The 20,603-nt window shown below is 35.1% G+C and overlaps 1 protein-coding gene across 1 annotated transcript in view; it reads left to right on the plus strand.

Annotated features, from left to right (window-relative positions):
- LOC120635400 (protein slit) overlaps window positions 1–3,681 on the plus strand; it is a 190,088-nt gene extending 186,407 nt beyond the window's left edge. Inside the window, exons 37-38 of the mRNA XM_039906408.1 lie at window positions 965–1,090; window positions 3,557–3,681. Coding sequence (XP_039762342.1) covers window positions 965–1,090; window positions 3,557–3,664 — 234 coding nt within the window. The 3' untranslated portion in view covers window positions 3,665–3,681. The remainder of the gene's footprint in view (window positions 1–964; window positions 1,091–3,556) is intronic.
- The last annotated feature ends 16,922 nt before the right edge of the window (window positions 3,682–20,603 follow it).

Raw genomic sequence — 20,603 nt, forward strand, 5'->3', positions numbered from 1 at the left:
TTTTCGTATGTAACAATAAAAATTAATATTAATTTTGTAACAAAACAGTCATTATTAACCGACTTACAAATAGGAGTGGTTATCCATTCGATTGTAGTTTTTTTATTTGTGGAACAAATTTCACTTTTCATTAAGCAATATCTGCAATAACTTGCAGAAAACAATTTCGATGTTTCACATCTGCCAAGCGTCCCGTGACGGCTCACACGTTTTTTTTTGTGTGATTGAGTAACAACACTTTTTTACGGAGCAGAAGGCCACAACTTGCTTCGATCTTGCACCGACGGCAAACTCCAGGTTCCATTCAGTCGCACGAAATACTATATTAACTCTTAATTCAATACATTCAAGAAGCGTTTGGAAAACCATTTCTTATCTATGTAATATTATAGTATTTAGTATATGTATAAACATGTATATACTTATATATATTTATGAGTAAGTAGTTTATTATAATTATTTTTTATAGCTTAAATTGCTGCACCAAACCGTTTCTTCGTTTTTCCCATCGTCAAAGGTTGTCTGGAAGTTATCGCTTTCGTAATAAGACCGCCTTGGCACGCTCTATTGTTTAATTTGTATAAAATGTGCGTATTCAATAAAGACATCGAAACAAAAATAAACAAACACTTTCACATTGACGGCCGATTGGCGCAGTGGACAGCGACCCTGCTCTCTGCGTCCAAAACCGTGGGTTCGATTCCCACAACTGGAGAAATGTTTGTGTGATGAACATGAATTCAGTTCATTGATCATTCAGTTTCTGGGTGTTTATCTGTATGTTATAGGTATTATATTCATAAAAATATTCATCAGCTATCTTAGTACCCATAACACAAGCTACGCTTACTTTGGGGCTGGATGGAGATGTGTGTATTGTCGTAGTATATTTATTTATTTATTATTACCCGTATGATATGATGACGACGTGGTATCGGTTTGCTGACGGTCGTGGTGCCCGCAGGAGGCCACGCGCGAGTTCGTGTCGGAGGGCGCGTGTCGCAGCCGGCGCGCGGTGCGAGGGGCGCGGTGCGCGGGCGGCTGCGGGAAGACGGCGTGCTGCGGGCCCCGCAAGACCAAGAAGCGAAGGGTGAGCATATCCCAATTTACCTTTTTATCCACCGTTAGACGCGTTCTCCGCCTACGTTTGCTTACAAATGCCATGGGAACTCTATGTTTTCCTGGTACAAAAAGTAACTTTCCGCCCTTTCGTACGGACGGACAAACCAACACAACTTCGCGTTTATAGAACAAGAGCTGTGCTAACACTAGGTATTTATGCTTCGTGAAGGACGGACAAACAAACACAACTTCGCGTTTATAGTACAAGAGCTGTGATACCAGCTATTTATGCAACTCTTATGAAATGAGGTTTAACTAAGGCATCTTACGGGTACAAAAAGTAACTTTCCGCCCTTTCGTACGGACGGACAAACCAACACAACTTCGCTTTTATAGAACAAGAGCTGTGCTAACACTAGGTATTTATGCAACTCTTATGAAATGAGGTTTAACAAAGGCACCTTACGGTTTCTTACAAATGCTATGGGAACTCTATGTTTTCCTGGTACAAAAAGTAACTTTCCGCCCTTTCGTGAAGGACGGACAAACCAACACAACTTCGCTTTTATAGAACAAGAGCTGTGCTAACACTAGGTATTTATGCAACTCTTATGAAATGAGGTTTAACAAAGGCACCTTACGGTTTCTTACAAATGCTATGGGAACTCTATGTTTTCCTGGTACAAAAAATAACTTTCCGCCCTTTCGTGAAGGACGGACAAACCAACACAACTTCGCTTTTATAGAACAAGAGCTGTGCTAACACTAGGTATTTATGCAACTCTTATGAAATGAGGTTTAACAAAGGCACGTTACGGTTTCTTACAAATGCTATGGGAACTCTATGTTTTCCTGGTACAAAAAGTAACTTTCCGCCCTTTCGTACGGACGGACAAACCAACACAACTTCGCTTTTATAGAACAAGAGCTGTGCTAACACTAGGTATTTATGCAACTCTTATGAAATGAGGTTTAACAAAGGCACCTTACGGTTTCTTACAAATGCTATGGGAACTCTATGTTTTCCTGGTACAAAAAGTAACTTTTTTTTTCCCTTTCGTAAAGAAAAACAAACCAACATAACTTCGCGTTTATAGTAAAAGAGCTGTGATTGCAGCTATTTATACAACTCTTATGAACTGAGGTATAAATTTTGAAATTTCTTCATTCATGTAGGCTTATCACAGCCACTTATGAAGCGTTCATACATATATGTTTACATAATTGTAAAGGGATGGTGATAACTTCGTTCGCCAACTTAAACCTAAAGCTACGAGGAGTCCAACGCGCCCTGGTCTAAGAAGAGCCCACAACAAACTTAGCCGGTTAACCATCTCACTGTTAATTAATATTAAGCTATAGAACCACAACCAATACCTTTTTTCTGTTTTATTAGAAATATTGGGTAAGGCTCACATAAATAAAATACGTGGTTTGTAAGAAATTAGGTACGTTTCAGCGACTCCCGTCAATAAAACTGGTTGTTCGTTTTACTTTCCTTTATAGACAACTACTTCTTCCCATAATTAGGTGTAAGAGTACAAAATCTCCTTTTACCAAATGTACTTTTAAGTTAACTATCCTCGTTTTTCTCACCATCCCCGGTTAATTTCCCTTTTTTCCCCCTTATTCTTCCCACTGACATTGACCAAGATCTACAGTCTTCGTGCAGGAATCGGGAATACTCAACAACTAGTGTCGTATCGATATAATTTCCTTGATCGTAAATGATTATATTAAATTTTTACTGCAAACGCAGTATAAGGCGAAAGATACAATTTTTGAAAAGACTTTAATCTTGTTACGCCAAATAAATATAACTTCTAACGCGTGTAGAGTACACACACGTTTTTTTTTTTATTAAATATATGTGTGTAAATATATACACTGTATTATATACTGTAGCTCATGGAAAGCGTTCGGTGACGATGACGCGATTTCTGTGACTTTGGTTTACCCAAAAAGTGCTCAGTGTGTCTGAGGAAATTGTCACTTCACATACAATTATAATGTGATTGAGACAGACAAGACAAGGCGATTCCGGAAACGGATCAATTGTGAATAGCAAAGTGAATAAAAATTCAACCGTTTAAAAAAAACTATTTTAAATTGCAAAGCTTTTTGAAAATTAATATGAATAAATTTCTGACGATTGCGACATTACCTTATTATGCAATGACAAGGTTATATTGACATGTGCTGATCTGACCTGCCGACCTTCAATTTTCTACTCCCAATTATTCTATTTAACAAATTAAAATATTTATAAAATGTGAAAGTGACATTAATGAATTTTAAATAGAATATAAAATGAAATAGTGAATATTAAATGAAATGGCGGAGTCCCAGGAACATTTAACTCTTTCATCAATAAAAAATAGTAAAAGTTTTATTTCGATCCCGCGTAAAGGTTACACGCATGCACTTTTTATATTTTTTGTCATAATTTCCTTCGCTAGCGCAAGTATAAAAGCCTCTATCTGTGTTGTTCCAGATCCGACTTGTCTGCGCAGACGGCACCCGATACACCAAAGATATAGAGATAGTGAGGAAATGCGCGTGCGGTAAGAAGTGTCCCCGAAGCGCGCCGTTCCTGCATTGACTCCAAATACACCATACAGTGCAATGTACCATACAATATGTACCTACCTGAGTATTGTAGTTAGTAGGTACCATAAATTACGAGTATAAGTACTCGCGTATATATCATATATATAGTGATAGTAACATACAAACATTATACATTTCCTTTTTTTACGTCTTAAATTGGTGTTGTGGTCAATGTTTATTAATAAAATGTTTTTTTTTTAATAATGAAGGAAAGAAAATAATGAATTGGTGTTGCGATTAATAAAATGATTGTTTCAATAATGGAAGGAAAGAAAATAATTTATATGAGGACTTTGGTTATTTATTAGCGTACCTACTTGTATGTTTTTCTTTTATAACACCATACAAAAGCCGTTAAATTAATCAATCCGTACAATCAATAATTCCATAAGACTTAAAACGTATGGAGTATAAATAAGATATCAAAGTTATACCATCATGCCGATATACGAATAATATTAAACTAATGGCTTAAGTATTTTTTCTCATGAAAATACACCAAAGACAATAGTAGTTATTTCAAGACAAAAAAGTTTTTAACCATAATTCATTTTATTGAACCAATCCCAATGAAACAAGACATTTTTTTATTTTTCCTTATTTTTTCTACCCATAAAATGTTACCGGCCTAATTTACAATACTTTTTAATATTTAAAAGGTATCATTCTATGTTTATTAACGTAGATTTCGTAAGGTCTAAACTAAACCCCAATAAAAAAAAGTATTTAAAAATGTATCAATGATGCCTAAACGGTTTCACTAACCTAATATTAAAAAAAATATATATGTACTTGGAAAATTCTCTAAGGGTTAATACATATACCCTTTTTTATAGATATTTTGTATGTTCGAACTTGTATACCTATGATATACCCAGTTAGATTAACATATTGTAACAATTAAAATATAAATATACTCAGAATTAAGTAATGTTTTGCATTAATTATTTAAAACGTTGACGCACTGACCACTGTGAGCGATTCTGCTTCTTAAGTACGTGGGGTAAGATTGAATTTACCATTGGGTCTTATGGCATATCACTCGAGTTACGTTAAGAAGTAGCCAACGTTTTCCTCATCAAAATCGAATGAATACTTGGGCAGTTACTAAGGATAAAATTGGATTTATTTTATATTATATACTAATAAGTTGACATTTACTATTATTTGTAGGATGCGGGGTAAGCTAACACCTAATGATAATTGTTTTTATTGTTACCCCGTAATTATGGCATTATGGGGTAATGTAATCATTTAACTTACTTATAGTAGGTACAAACCAATACAGTAAAAAAATTCATTGGAATGCAGTGCGAGCTAAGCGAGGCTATATTATTAATTAAAATACTATACTACGTTCGCGGTGGATATCACGCTTTAGGGCCATGTAATATGAATAGGAAAAACAATATTTCCATATAATTTATTTATCTATTGTACTTGCCCTGGAGGCTATTTTAGTTTTTGCTTATTTTCTACCATACAAAATGTTTTTTTTCGTATGGCAGCACTTGAACGGACATTTCTGCATTAAATAAATTAAACTTAGTTGTGGAATTCTGTAAAACGTGAATACGATAATTATTTAATATCAATGGTAGGTTTTATTTTTTGATAGAATCATTTATTATGTTAAGCATGTTTGGAGAATTTAAAATAACATGCTAAATAGCAACCAAATGCTAAAAACTGCCTTAATGTTTTTGACGAACAATTTACTTTATACAAGAGATGACGTCGTAAAGCAAGTTGTTGCGCTACGCTTTGCAGTCCACTGGACAGCAGTAATCGTCTGGAATCGAAGGGACGATGTAACTTTGACGTTGATTTTAGGATGAAAATATATTAGGGTTCATTTTACCTGCTAATGATTTATACTATTTTTAAAAACTACATGATTGTTTCAATTTCAAAAAAATCTGCGTTAAATTTGATATTTAATAAGAAACAATTTTTTACTTAAACCACGATGTTATAAGTTATTCTTATTTTATATAACCAACTTGAAGTATATCAAAAACCGATTATTTCAACGATCGTACTAAATGTTACCTTCGTCATCACGTGCATAGATTTCTTTATACATGACAGCTCTCAACTCTGGAACGTGTGAGTCAATGGCTTCTATTTTATATCTTAGAGTAGTGTTTGTATACATTAAAAAAAAAACACTTAAATTTAAACTGCCTTAAGTTATATTAAAATATACTGTTTTTATAATTTGAAAAAAAAAAAACCTTAAACAATATTATGTGTTCATTTGATGTACTAAATATATTTATCATTATATAGATGATCAATAAGTGTATTGTAAGAATAAGTTAGATTTAGGACACCTTAAGTTATTTTAAACTTTTTGTATTTTCTTAATTTTTATAAAAAGAAAAAACGACTATTCTTGCCATTTTTCGTCTTCTAAATTAAAAAAAAATAATTTAGCATATCGTATGAACTTTTACGAGCTGTTAGCACCCTTATTTTGAGATTGGCATGCTTTCAATTGTACTCTTTTTGTGAATTGATTGTTTGTTTCTGCTCTTATATTAGGGCCTGTATCGCCTCGCCTACAATCAGGTTTACCCACGCCTATAGATGTTTCACATCAAAAATAGAAATAGTCTTTACAAGTATGCTAATACAAGTCTCAATTTGTGTCATCATATATATAAGGAACATTTTATTTAACGTTACAATATTTCAATACTTTAAAAATATGGCGATTGCAAGCGGATCTCTCATAGTAAGAGTAAATCGCATATCATTGGCGCATGCGCCACAATGCAGCAAAGATTGCATTTGAATTTTGAATTTTTGTACGTATAGTTTTTGTATATGTATAGCACATAGACAAGACAGATGTACTACAACTGGGATACTGTGCGTCGTCATACCTTTATGACACGCCATACATTACACGCGGCAAGTTATAATGATCGGAATATAATCGCGGATTCAAACACTGAGTTACATATAACTATTGTTTTTTTTTTTAACTTAACTTTATAGCATAGTATAGCATTTTTTTAACTTAACTTTTATTTTACTCATAACTTTCTTAACTATGTGTTATAGGTATTACCAGCCATTATAAGCAAATAGGTTTTTGACTGAAGGTCCTTTTTGTAAAAAATAAACAAATAGATTTATTATATTTATTGCAATTTTGTTGCTAAAAGTCGTAGCTTAGGCTTATCCATTGTAAATTATAGGTAAGATTTATTGTATAGGAACGATTATATGTAGGCGTTTTATATTTTACAATTTTTTTACAAGCATTCCGTATTTATTTTCTACCATTTTGGTAGATTCTCATCACAACGGCAACATTGCATTTTACGACCTTATTAATTACTCAGTATTATTTGTTTAAATTGGGAGATTTTTTTGAAATCCTCGGGTTTATTTTATAGATAACAACAATTATTTATTCATGCACAAATGTTGTTTTAAGTTATAATAATATGTCTAGGATAAGAATGTAACTCTTGCATAATTATAGATACTTAAGTCACGACGGAAAATAAACACGCAAACTGTTTTTTTAATCGAATCTTGCAGAGCGTTGAAAAAGAGGTTTTATTCAATTATTTCTTTTTTTATTTTGTGTCTTTATTGTCATTTAATATTTTACTATTTACGTATCATACAATATCGTTATTTTATTTATGTATTTAATGTTTTTGCCGACCCTTATGCTAACTATATTTTATATTTTAATCTATGGTTAGTAAAGTTATACAAATTATAGGATTTCAGAGATGTCTCCCATTTAGGTAGTTTATAAGTTAATGTAACTTATGCTGTAAGTTATGTACCTACCATAGATCAATGGCAGAGAAGACGTCAGTGCATGCGCTTCTTATTATTATTATTATTAAATAAAAGTAATAATATTGTCTATGAACTTTATAATTTATTTGATGTAATAAAAGAGGATGTTAGATACCATTGCAGTTTTATTTCACATCATTATGTTATTCAATAATAAACCCTGAAGAAGCCCAAGTATGAACTTTACCTCAAGCTTGGATTGGCTTGGTGTAAAATTGACCTAATAAAAAGGAGTGAAATTTATTATTATTTACTTCGGATTCTATGGAGTAGATAGACACAATATACTTACAGCAAGCCAGCGAATCGACAGACGGACCGTCCATTCATAAGCTACCATCACTCACTTCTTAACAAAGAAAGATGCAAGGTTCCTATAGGATAGACCGAAAGCTGATTTTGATGAAAATTGTTTACATATATATATATATATATATATATTTTTTGGGGAAAATGGAAGCTGGAAGGGCATTCCAGATCCTAGCGGTGCGGATCAGAAACAAAGATGCAAAGAGCTACGTACGCGTCCGCGGTATATCGACCGCGTAGGGATGCAGATCCTTACGGTGCCTCGCGATTCGATGGTAAAAAGGCGAGGGGGGAACTAGTTGAAATAGTTCTTGAGCACACTCACCGAAATATATCCTATAGAATACCGAAAGGCAGGCTACCTTGCGACGATGTTCCAAACTCTGAAGTTTTTATTGGCTAGGTCACCGATGAGCCTTCTAGCACGGCGATCCACTGAGTACAGGGCATAAAGCTAATATTTGGCAGAGCTATCCCATAAATGGGAACAGCACTCCATGCACGATCGAACTTAAGCTTGGTACAAGGTGAGAAGGTGTTCAGGCGTGAAGTACCGCTTGTTTTATTGAGGATGCCAAGTTTCTTGCCAGCTGTTTTTGCCTTGTGATCAAGTGAATCACTTGTGATCTTCTTTTTTAGTTACTCGACAATCATCAAAAGCCGCGCCGGCAAACACTTTATCTAATAAGAGTGCAGAGTAGTTTTCTAATTGAGAGTCGGAAGATTCTTTGTATAGTGAAGATCGCTAATATATTTTCCTCCTTTACCCACATGATCATTTAGAATTATTTCACTGGGAATCGGAATTATTACAATTTGTAGTATTTTTCGTCGAAGTTTAAAAAACTTCCAGAAGTAGTTAGGATCATCACGAATAGATTCGGCAACGCATTTCTTAAGATTCTCATAGCAAACCTTAATCATGAATGTGCAACGTTCACGTAACAACTCATACGTAAGTTTTACCATATTATTGTATGCGCATGGATGTATTTTTATGTATAATGGGCATCAGTGTCTGGTAGAAAATGTCCAGTTTGGCGTCAACCTTGTCGAAATTCAGTAGTAACTCTGACCAATCTGTTTTATTCAATTCACCAAAAGCACTGTCGTAATCACATTAAAAAAATGAGGAATGGCGAGCGAGAAGGTTTTATGTAAGTAGTGATCATTAGTGACTTCTAGTGCGATGTGTAAGGCTGGATGATGGCTATCTAATGAAACCAAAGCATTTTTTTCACTCTTGGCCAAGTATTCAAAATACGGTCATTATTATTTGAAATAGGATTACACTGCTTCAAATTATTGAAAGCAAAATTTGCTATTAACAGGCCATCAATGTGATCAGGCATTGATAAATATAAATAAATAAATATACTACGACAATAAACGCACATCGCCAACTAGACCCAAAGTAAGCGTAGCTTGTGTTTTAGGTACTAAGATGACTGATGAATAATTTTATGAATAACTAGCTTCGCCGGGCTAGATTTTGCTTTATTTTATTTAAACAATAAACTTACATCATTAAATTTTTAATTTAAGTCTCATAATATATTAAATCATTTATTTCTCTCCGTATTCATTCTCTTCTATTCTCTTCTCCAGCGGGTGAAGATCATTATCTACACCCATGTACACCCATCATAGTAAATAAAAGCTGTATTTGACAGTTAAATAATAGGAGTGCTCGGATCGTGACCAAACTTTACAGGATTACTCGCCAGGTCAATCCGGAAATTCCCTGAAAGTTTCATTGAAATCGGTCCAGCCGTTTCGGAGCCTTTACGGAACATACCCACACACTTTCTCTTAAGAGAAAGTGAGAAGATATTCATAAATACTTATAATATACGGATAAACACCCAGACACTGAAAAACATTCACATTCATCACAGAAACATTTTCCAGTTGTGGGAATCGAACCCACGGTCAGAAAGCAGCATCGCTGTCCACTGCGCCAATCGGCCGTCACTTAAACCACGCCAATCCAATCTCTGCGCCAATTAAACTTTTACTGTCACGATTCCTTAACCAAGAGATACCAGGCAAGTTAAAATCTCCTACGATGAGACTAGCTGAATATAGAGGTATTTTATTATTGCACTAGCAGACTCGCTCGACTTCGTCTGCGGATGAGTCGACTTAAAAAATAGTCGTATGTTGTCGCGGACTGTTTTTTAGAACTTTAAAGAAAAAACAATTGCGACAATTCCGATATTTTTACTACATACTTACGTCGTTTGGCGTAACGTTTTCCGTTCACGCATCGCACGCATCAGAATCTCTCAAAAAGGATATATTTTGAAATATTTCTAATTTATTTAAATCCGTTCAGTAGTTTTCACATGATGCCCGGACAGACAGACAGATAAAAATTAAATAAAAATCGGTTTTGGACTCAGTATCGATTATATATAGTCTTCTTAACAGGTGAAGGAAATTGTATCCACAGATATATCACACCTTCACAATAAAAGCTGCAACGCTGTGGAATGCACTCCCTGACGATATTCGTCGCTCTAAATCCCTAGCTATTTTCAAAAGCCGTGTTAGACATCACTATTTGTCATTATAATTTTGTTGTTCGTATATGTGTACTTATGTATCTATAGTAAATATATATAAATATTTGTTAATATATATATATTTATTTATATCTTATTTTATTTATCTCTTTTAATAATTTATTATATTAGTTATTAGTAGTATGTACTAAGTGTGTAAATTTATGTATTGTTTATTTTAATTGCGATTTCCCGTCTCTCATGTTTTGTTGTGTACTATCGGTAAGGTTACCTGGCAGAGATCACTTTTAGTGATAAGTTCGCCTTTTGCTTTTAATTTTTTGTTTAACTATATTTGTAATTTCTCCTTTATTACGCAATAAAGATGTTTAAATAAAAAATAAATAAATATATATGATAATACTATCTATGGCTAACTTTAAGAGTTACTCATAAGTCCTCACACGCTGATTCCCAGTAACTTCGAGTTTATTACTCCAGCAATAGCTACACCACCGCCGTCCTTTTTAAGATTAGACAGTGGGCAAGAACTACGTTCCCGTCTGAATAAAGTATAACGACTATAATTATTTCACTATCAAACGCCGTCTATTTAACCAGGTTTCTGTTAAAATTATTAAATCGTAATTATTACATCGGGCCGTTGTATAGATCTTCTGTTTTGGTCCTTAGACCTCGTACATTTTGATTATACAAATTAGCGCGTATTTTATACAATTAAAAAGTAAATACTTATGCAAAAAAACAATGCTGAATTAATTTAAGTTGCTTAGAGCTTCGGTATATTGAACAATTACATGATACTTTTCATCAAATTGGGTTTATGGGGTGATTTGTGTTAAAGGACAAGCGGGCCAACGTAAGTAACTGTACCTATGAAAATAATGGGTTTGAAAATAAAAACGCAAACTAGTTTTAAAATACATATATTTATTTATTTTTCAATATAATTTGTACGCTTTGCGCGATCTACTCCGTACTCCTTCGCCGTAATACATGAGGGTAAATTAATAATTAATATCTATACACCATAATATAGTCAATAGCTAAACATTACTATACATATAGTGAATCTAAATCGGTTCTATATCAAGTTAAATATTAACTTTTACAAAATAAATCGATATACCTTTGACAATATTGCTGTGCGACACTACTGTGTGTTGTGTGTTTGTATGTGCGTGTGGGTGTATGTGTGTGTGAGTGTGTGCGTGCATGTATATGGTGTGTGTCCGTGCGTGTATATGGTGTGGATGTGTGTGTGCGGGTATATGGTGTTTGTGTGTGTGTGTGTTTGTGTGTGCGGGTATATGGTGTTTGTGTGTTTGTGTGTGCGGGTATATGGTGTTTGTGTGTGTGTGTGTGTGTGTGTGTGCCTGCGTGCGTGCGTGCGTGTATATGGTGTGTGTTAATGATTTCTGTTTACGCCACATAATGTTGTCCAGTGGCCTTGAAGTGCTTCAGAATCAAGACACAGTAGTTTTTATATACGGTACTTAGGTATTCCGCATCCGGTTCAAATTAAAAACTTGTATGTTATACAAGTTTTTAGGTCGTATCCAAATGCTACAAAATATGCAGAGCTTCCTGCCATTGATCGACCACTATTGTGTCTCACAATATCAATAGCAGACTTTGGTTGCTGGTGGTAAACCGACGATGGCGTGGTCTAACGCCTTTGTACGCGAGCGCCTCATAAGCACGACGCGTAAAAAGTAAGCTTTATGTAGAACCGATTTAGTGCCACAATTAACTAACATTGAAACTGGCATTTACATCTGTCCAGCGTTATTTCCTTCTTCCCCCCCCCCCCCCCCCCCCCGGGTACTACTAGCATCGACTGCTGCCCGGTGTGGTGAATATGAGCAAACCCACTCGGGAAGGTGGTCAAAAATATTCTAAATTGTAGCTGTAATTTTCAGTTCAGGAACTTCATAAATGCAGAAAAGCATACATTTTTTATGTAACTCGTACGACAGGCTTTTCCCGTTCACGCCATTATCCTGTTTTAAGCCAACCGACACCGAACCCTGGACAGGTGTATTTGCGAGCAATAACGCCTACACATTTATTACAATAATAACTATTTCAGTAAACACGTACATTTAGTCAATTTTCATTTCGACAACCATGATCTCCAGGACAGCTAATATTCAAAATATAGGAAACATTTAAGTTAGTAATTTCATAGGAAAAAAAGTCAATTTTAATTTTGGACAATATAAACACGTGACCTTTTTTTTCCGTCTTACCACTGTAACCCAGTTAATCTGTCCGATGTCAACAATTCATTGGTATGTATTAGGAAGCATCCTATATCGAGTGTCAACGGCGCGGTGCGGTGTCGGTATCATCACTCACCACATTGGATGACCAACGCTGCGTTAACCGGTGCGAGGTCGCCATCTTGGGACCCCAATGTCAATCGGTTTCCCAAAATTCAATTAATTCGAGCCGTTTCAATCAGCAGAAAAAAAATCGAATATGTGGACTCCTCACACCTTTGAGAACATTATGTACAACTCTCAGGCACGCAGGTTTCCTCACAGCGTTTTCCTTAACCGTGGCAGCAAGTGATATTTTAATAATTGCAAACCATAAAGAATTGTTAATTTTTTTATGTCAGTTATCATTTTGTCTACCTTTTATTTTTTTTTACATTCCCGTCACTTTTCAGAGAAATGCGTACAGAAAAAGTACCGCGGTTCTGTGAACGGCATTGGCTTCCCAAATAATTCTCCAAGTTCCTAAGACGATAGCTGGCGTATTATAAAAATTACACTTAATTTGCTTTACTCCGCAAAAAGCAGGAGAATCTGTATGGTGTAATTTATAATTTCTTCAATCCTTATAAGCCCCTTAACAATTATTCACTGTAAAGTCAACATCTTCTGAGGATGCTCCGGTTTCGGAGCGAAACGTGCGTAGAGGGTACATTGCCGAAGATCTGTTCGCTGTAGAGTATAAAGATTGAATAAATTATAAATTTAACCATACAGATTCTCCTGCTGTTCGCGGTGTTTAGCAAATTAAACTTAATTTTCATAATATATCATGGTATTCCGCAAAGTAACGCATATATCTATCCAATATGTAACCACTGAGCTAAAACCAGTTGATTTTTTAGCTGTTTCCAAACTTAATGCATTTTTTTAAATTTTCATCACTAATGCAGTGAACTCCTATTGGTTTGAATTAACCCGAAGAGGTATTGCAGATCGAATAGATTAAAAGGGCTTTCGGTGTACGACGATAAAAAAAAAAATCACAGTGTATAAATTTACAAAATAAATATATACAAAACTAAATGTAAACAATTTTGAAATATTACTCATTAACAAGTGCATTTACACGACATACCTTGGTCAAATGTGATTTATTTTTTTCGGTTTTTGACATAATAAGAAGAGTTTAATCATTTTGGGGACAGCAAAGAAAATTCAATCGCCTCAGTGATGCAACAATAAGGTTTTGACAAAATGATATCCCTTTACTATCTCACACAAACATTACCTCCCCAGGGAAAGAAAAAAACTCATCTTATCCCACAGCTTTATTAACTGTTAAAGGCTGCTGTTAGCAGGACACGTTAATTATATCTCTTGTCAATGGATTTAACCGGGGGATATAATTTTTATCTCCCAATCGTGCTAGCCCTGCAGGTCATGACGCAATCACGGACGGTAACGGTGCTGCAGTACGTACCGGAACGCTAAATACCTTGGCGGCACGTGTTTGTCTGTAGGGTGGTAACTAGCCACGGTCGAATACTCCCACCAGTACGGATAATCTACCTACGTTAACTTATTCGACTGTGTTAACTACGATTTATAAAGCTGGTAAATTTTAAATTGATTTTTACAAGATATAATATTAAATTGATTAGGATTTTAATAAAAAGTTATCAAGAAACAATTAAAATTGTATTTGATTCAGACCAACGTTAATGACATTGAGTTAATTGATATTTTGATATAAATATCATTTCATTAGCATTTACGATACGCTGCAGTCTTGTGTTATACAAACATTTTACCATCCACAATATCAGTAGATTTAATCATATATAAAAGATAAAGTGTGTGGGTATGTTCCGTATAAGCTCCGAAACGGCTGGACCGATTTCAATGAAACTTTCAGGGAATCTCCGGATTGACCTGGCGAGTAATCCTGTAAAGTTTGGTGACGATCGGAGCATTCTTAAAAATTTATTTATTTCTTAATTTATTGTTTAAATAAAATAAAGCAATATCTGGCCCGGTGAACCCGGTACGCTAGTTAAAAATAAATATCATTTGACCGAGATAAATAGAAAATTAAAAAAAAAAAATTAAAATCTTACAGTAAACATTTTTATATACAATTCCATCATACCGTTAATATGAAGACATTTAATAAATATATTCTTACCCATTAATATATTCCCAAGTGGGAAGTAAATGTGATGAAACATTCAGAAGTAACTTTTTTTTTTCTAACAATAATTAATAATTAATTATACATTGTTAATTAAGTAGTCCTTATTTTATAATAACATTTTAACACGAGAAAACCATGTTTCCCAAATGAGAGAACTACATCCCCCGCAGTTGAATAGAGGAAATAACTTTTTTGGAACTTTATTTTTTAGTACATTTTAATATTTAAGTAGAATTCATTCACAAAAATACTAAACAGTAATTATATGAATATTTTCAAATAAAGCTTTATATAAAAATATATGACAAAATAATTTATGAGATATCCGTAATAACAGGCTAGAATTTCTTCAACACGGTAAGTCCCCTATATTTAGCAAATAATACTTGAGAAAAGATAACTTTCAATCGTAGCGTTCAATTTCAGCGTCGTCGTTATGGCCTAACCAAAACTACTTTGTGTCGAGGTGTGAATGTAAATAAGATGGTTAATTTTAAGTGTTCACCGATCGCCCCAAGACTTTCGCTCATTTATCTGTTCAACTCCCAACTTGCACACCGTTAACGGGTCTTCAACGAGTCGTCAAGGACTCCGAAGCGCGTGTCAACGTGTCGTCAACGAGACTCAAGCGCGACGTTAACGAGTCTTCAACGACTCGAAAGCGCGTCGCCAACGAGTCATAAACGTGCCTTCAACAAGTCACTCCTACCACGTCAGCGCACGGTCAATTCGGTTAGTCGACAACACGGTCTTAACGAGTCTTCAACAACTTAACGATTCGTCAAGCAACCTACGACTCGGCATTGACTATCACTCCTACCAGAACAGCGCACAGTCAATGCGGTAAGTCGAAAACGCGTTCTTAACGAGTCGGCAGGACGTCGTGACGAGTTGACAAATGTCAAAGCGTCGCCGAGTGTTAAGCGGACTGCAGCTGATAAGAAGACGTGACGTGTATGACGAGTGAGCAACACACACAATTGTGTGAGCAACTAGTTTTCCACAATTTTTATAACAACTTCTTCATTCTGCACACATAAAAGCCTTTTCTTTTTTCCTATACCTTCTCTTTTTTCCGTGCTCTAATTTAAGTAGAGTTGGCGTTGAGTCGACATGGTATGCGAAGGCCCTAAGTTAAACGTAAGGTTTTAAAAGAGAGTTAATCCGAATTTTTGGATCGGTTTTTTGAAACAGATTTCGCAGATTAGAGGGTATAATACTCGATTTATTTTATTTCAAAACCGATTTTCAATAGTCTGTGGTTTTTCGTCATACGTGACATTAACTGAATTATATTTTACCGGAAAATAATACGCATTTTGACGGACGTGCAACTGCCAAAATTATCATTCATATTAGACAAAGCACAAGTATTGTTAGCTGAGCGACGTAGAATCTGTTTCGCAGGTTCGAATAACGAAAGTTTTGACATTGACTACTCTTAATCTAAATAATTTAAAACCGTATGTTTTTAAACATTATGTACATGTATTCTTACAATGGTATAGTTTATATAGACACATATTTTAATAGTTTACACTATAAATAAATATTGTAAATGCGGAAAATTGTGTTTCGTTATCTTGTTCTAATTTAACGCAGCAATGGAGCAACTGTTGGAAGTGACTTTGATGTTATTATAACAGTCAAAGAGTGACAGGGTTATTTTCAAGTTTCAAGAAAACTAATCCAGTGCAGCGTAACGAAATCGTAAGCAAATCTGACAACGAGGTTCGGAATAATTTTAAACTGTTATATATAGTTCAGCGAATATTTTTTTTTTATATTAAATTATAGTTATTCGGACGAAAGACAGTCAAAGAGAGACAGTGACTGGTTTATTAATAAATAAATCGAAGTCGCAGCATTGCAATCAAAAATGCGACAAATCAATTCAAAAATAAAGGTCTTAAAGCCTGATAATATTTTTAAAGTTATACTTCTTTTGGCGCGTTAGGGAAAAATGATGACAGTAAATTATTACGATGCGCGCGCACACCGTCACAAAAAACCGACACCCTGAAGTTAGCCATAGTCGACATTTAAGTTTAAAAAAAAAAGGGGGTTTGACAGTGTACACTTTCAATTGTCAAAAATTTTAATGCTAAGTGAAACGTGGTGGTCCGATAAAGAGATAACTATATCATGCGTTATAATAAAACTTTTAATGGATTAAATATCTTTTTTTTATTATTAGTGTCGTTTTCTCTAAAAACGTAAAATAAGGCGAATGGAAAAAAAATTAAAAGCTTCTCATCTTGTTACGCCAAAGAAGTATAACTTCTAACGCGTGTACATAAGTACACTCACGTTTTTTTTTGTGTAAATTTATTTTTACACAGCCAGTTAAGGGGTGGCGGTATATGGTTTTTTTTTGTAATTTGAAAAGAAACGAATCCAAGATTCGCAAAAACGAATGCAGCGTAACGAAAATAGATCCCACAACAAAGTTTGTTTCACTAGAACTGATTAGACAGAAGAGTAAAACTGTTTGTGATGTAACGCAATCACGTTTAATACGAATAAATGGACAAAAGTCGCTGCCCCTAAATGCTTTAAACACCGATAACTCTTTTTTAATATTTAATATTTTCTACTACTTTCCTTTAACTATTATCGAGAAAAAACATTCATAGTTAAAACTTTGATTAGACTAAAATACACTATTCGATTAACCACTGTGTCCACTGACTTCTAATATTACGCCTTGACTTCTCAATCGTGGAGTCGGTTTCGAGTATTAAACTCTGTATCGTCAAAGTAAAATGGACCTAATATCACACGTTGTAGAGTCGCAAATCCTGTACTTGGGATTTTCGTTATACAAACGTTCTGTCAAAAGTCCTAACTAAGAATTGTAGGCAAATTTGAGCTTTCGCACAATGCAAATAAGATCCATTTTACTCTGATCTACTCTCCTCGATTGCGTGAGAGCCAACCTCTTACTGAGACTACTTACTGCTTTCACTTGATTTTTTTGTCTGCAAGCGATTGTCTGTACACTATACGTGTGCTGAAAACACTATAATAGTAGTTACAGGGATACTCGTGTTTACCCCACCTGAAGGCACGATACCTTCGGATGGGGAAAAAATGGGGCAGTCATTTGTAATTAGAAGTCAGTGATTGTGCTCCAACAAAATTCTCTCTCTCCATATATATGCTAAAACACCACAGTGGTATAAGGACGCGTCCGCTGATTACGCATATGGTGGGAGGATCCCGAACCTTATCCTATCTCACGTTTTTTGCACATTGAGTTTTTTTGGGAAATACTTCTTTTGGCGCATTACGGAAAAATGAGTAGAGTATTTTTTTACGATGCGCGCGCACACCGTCACAAATACTGACACCGTGAAGTTATCGATAGTCAGCAGTTTAGTTTATCAAAAACAAGTTTTACAGTGTACACTTTTAATTGTCAAAGTCTGAGAGTTCATTCCGGTCTTTTAATTGATTCAATGGTAAAAAAATCTCAAATTTTAATGTTGAGTTGAACTTGGTAGCCCAATAATGATATAACTAGATAACGTGTTATAATAAAACCTTCAATGTTTAATACCATTTTTCTATTGTTAGTGCCGTTTTTTATACTAACGTATAACAATAAGGGAAAAGAAAAAAATTTATTTTGCTATGCCAACAAAGTAGAACTTCTATAGCGTGTACATAAGTACACACACGCTTTATTTACATTAATAAACGCAATGTATATTAAATATAGATTCAGTTAGATATATGCATTTTGAATATATTCACGTGAGATTGGGGGAAGGGATCTCTTGAAATCTCACAAGGGGGAGAGGGTGAGTCAAAATAACCTCCCGTAATCAGTGGATGCCCCTCCAACCATATTCTGTTTTATATCAAACCCTTCGCGAAACTCTGTATAAGATAAGATAACTGGCAACCGTGAAGTCATATCGAGTATCGAAACGCTACAACGTCAGAGTGAAATGAAACTTATCCACGTTGTTTCAAAGCTCAAATTTGTGCACTCACAATCTTGTCAGAATTTGTGACTCTAAAACCAGTGACACAAGGTCCATTTTACAATGATTTTATGGCGTTTCGATACGCGATAGCGACGCTACTTTTGCGAGCGTGCTAATCTTAAGTTATGGATCTTAATATGTAGTGAAGCAATCTTGAATTAACGCCTAGAGACTAGTTTACACTGTGACGTGCTGCGTCATACGAACTAGTTTATGACCGAAACCCCGTATTGGTTCGAAACTAGTCGGGCAATGTCCGACGAAAATTCACCAAGTTCAACACTTGCTTTTAGCACTGCTAGGTATACGAAAGATACTTCACCAACCACATTGCTTGTGCCAAATCGTTGAACACTGAATTCGACACAGAATTATTGTTTGGTAATCATTAAACACCTTTCACTCCAGCGAAAGGGTGATAAAGATACGTAGTGTGTAACAATATTTCTGTACACTGCCTTTCCATATTGAGCCATTATCGCTGACTTAGTGTAACCGACAAAAAAAATATTTTTACAGGAAATATTTCAAAGGAAAACTTTCAATACGTAAAATTTGTTTTTCGTCTGTTACACTTAAGCAGTCAATAAGCGACTCGACATTGTAGATGGCATTATTTTTAAACCGTTACCCCAAATTTCAAGTTGGTAACACTATCTTTTTCACTGTTTCCTAATATCAGACTCTTGTATCCCAACAGATACACTTTTAAGGGTTCATTAAAAACAGTGAAATAACGTTAGAATAGTTATGCAGTGCTTAACGCTCTGATATACAAAGTGTGTCAAGACACATCATAACCATTCCAACGTTATGCCACATTTATTAATAAGGCCTTCGAGGTGTATTTCACTGTTTCCTAATTTCAGTCTCTCTGTCCGCAATATACACACAATCTTAAGCCATTTTTCATAAAAGAAACGCAATATACATTTGGAATAGTTAATGCTTTAGCAATGCTTTCCGAATTCAGGAGCGTGATGAAACACTGCGCATCTATTCCAACGTTACGCCACGTTAATAATAACGCCCTTACTGTATAACTGTTTAGCTTCTACACTCTCCGCGTCCATCCACCAGAGTGCCAAGTGTACCATTTTCTACTTTCCATTGTGAAAGTTGGTATCTTTTTTATTCGCTTATTTGCCACTATCGACAGAGCGACATCTAGTTAAAAACTGGGAAACTGTAATATCACTAGATGCCGCTTCTACGACATATGTGGCTTAAACTTGGCCCTCTGGTTAGGTGTTACACTCATATTAATTTCACTGTTCCACACTACACTCTTCAGAGCATAAGCTCTAAAACTATCATTGTAATTATTACCTACTACACTCTCCGTGTCCATGAACCTGAGTGCCAAAATGTGAGTTTTTTATCTACATTGACTTATTCGATCGAAGCTACTGGGATAAAGTATTGTCAAAGACAACTCTCACACGATCCAATAAACAAACGTAGCTGAAAAATCTCACACTGTAGCCTCTGTATGGTGGCAACACTTCTATCAATTTCACTCTTCCGGACTACACTCTCCGTGTCCCAGTATACACCTTTTTGGCTCTACTACTGAACATGGCATAGCGTCCAAATACTCAAATGCCAGTGTATCAATAAACACAGCTTAACTATTCCGTCGTTACGCCACGTCCATGAATAAGGTGTAAAACGCTTTCAAAAGTTTCTTAACGTGAACTGAACGTGGCATATGATCAGAATAGTTATGCCATTGTAACGGAGCTATTGAGACGCGTCCAACCGTGACAATAGGACGATCTTCCTCCGAGCGGGTGTTAGTGCTCGCACCGGAGGTCCGACCATTCATCTTTGGAATGTATGGTCATTA

The sequence above is a fragment of the Pararge aegeria genome, chromosome 26 (genome assembly GCF_905163445.1).
Source record: "Pararge aegeria chromosome 26, ilParAegt1.1, whole genome shotgun sequence".
Classification (NCBI taxonomy): domain Eukaryota; kingdom Metazoa; phylum Arthropoda; class Insecta; order Lepidoptera; family Nymphalidae; genus Pararge; species Pararge aegeria.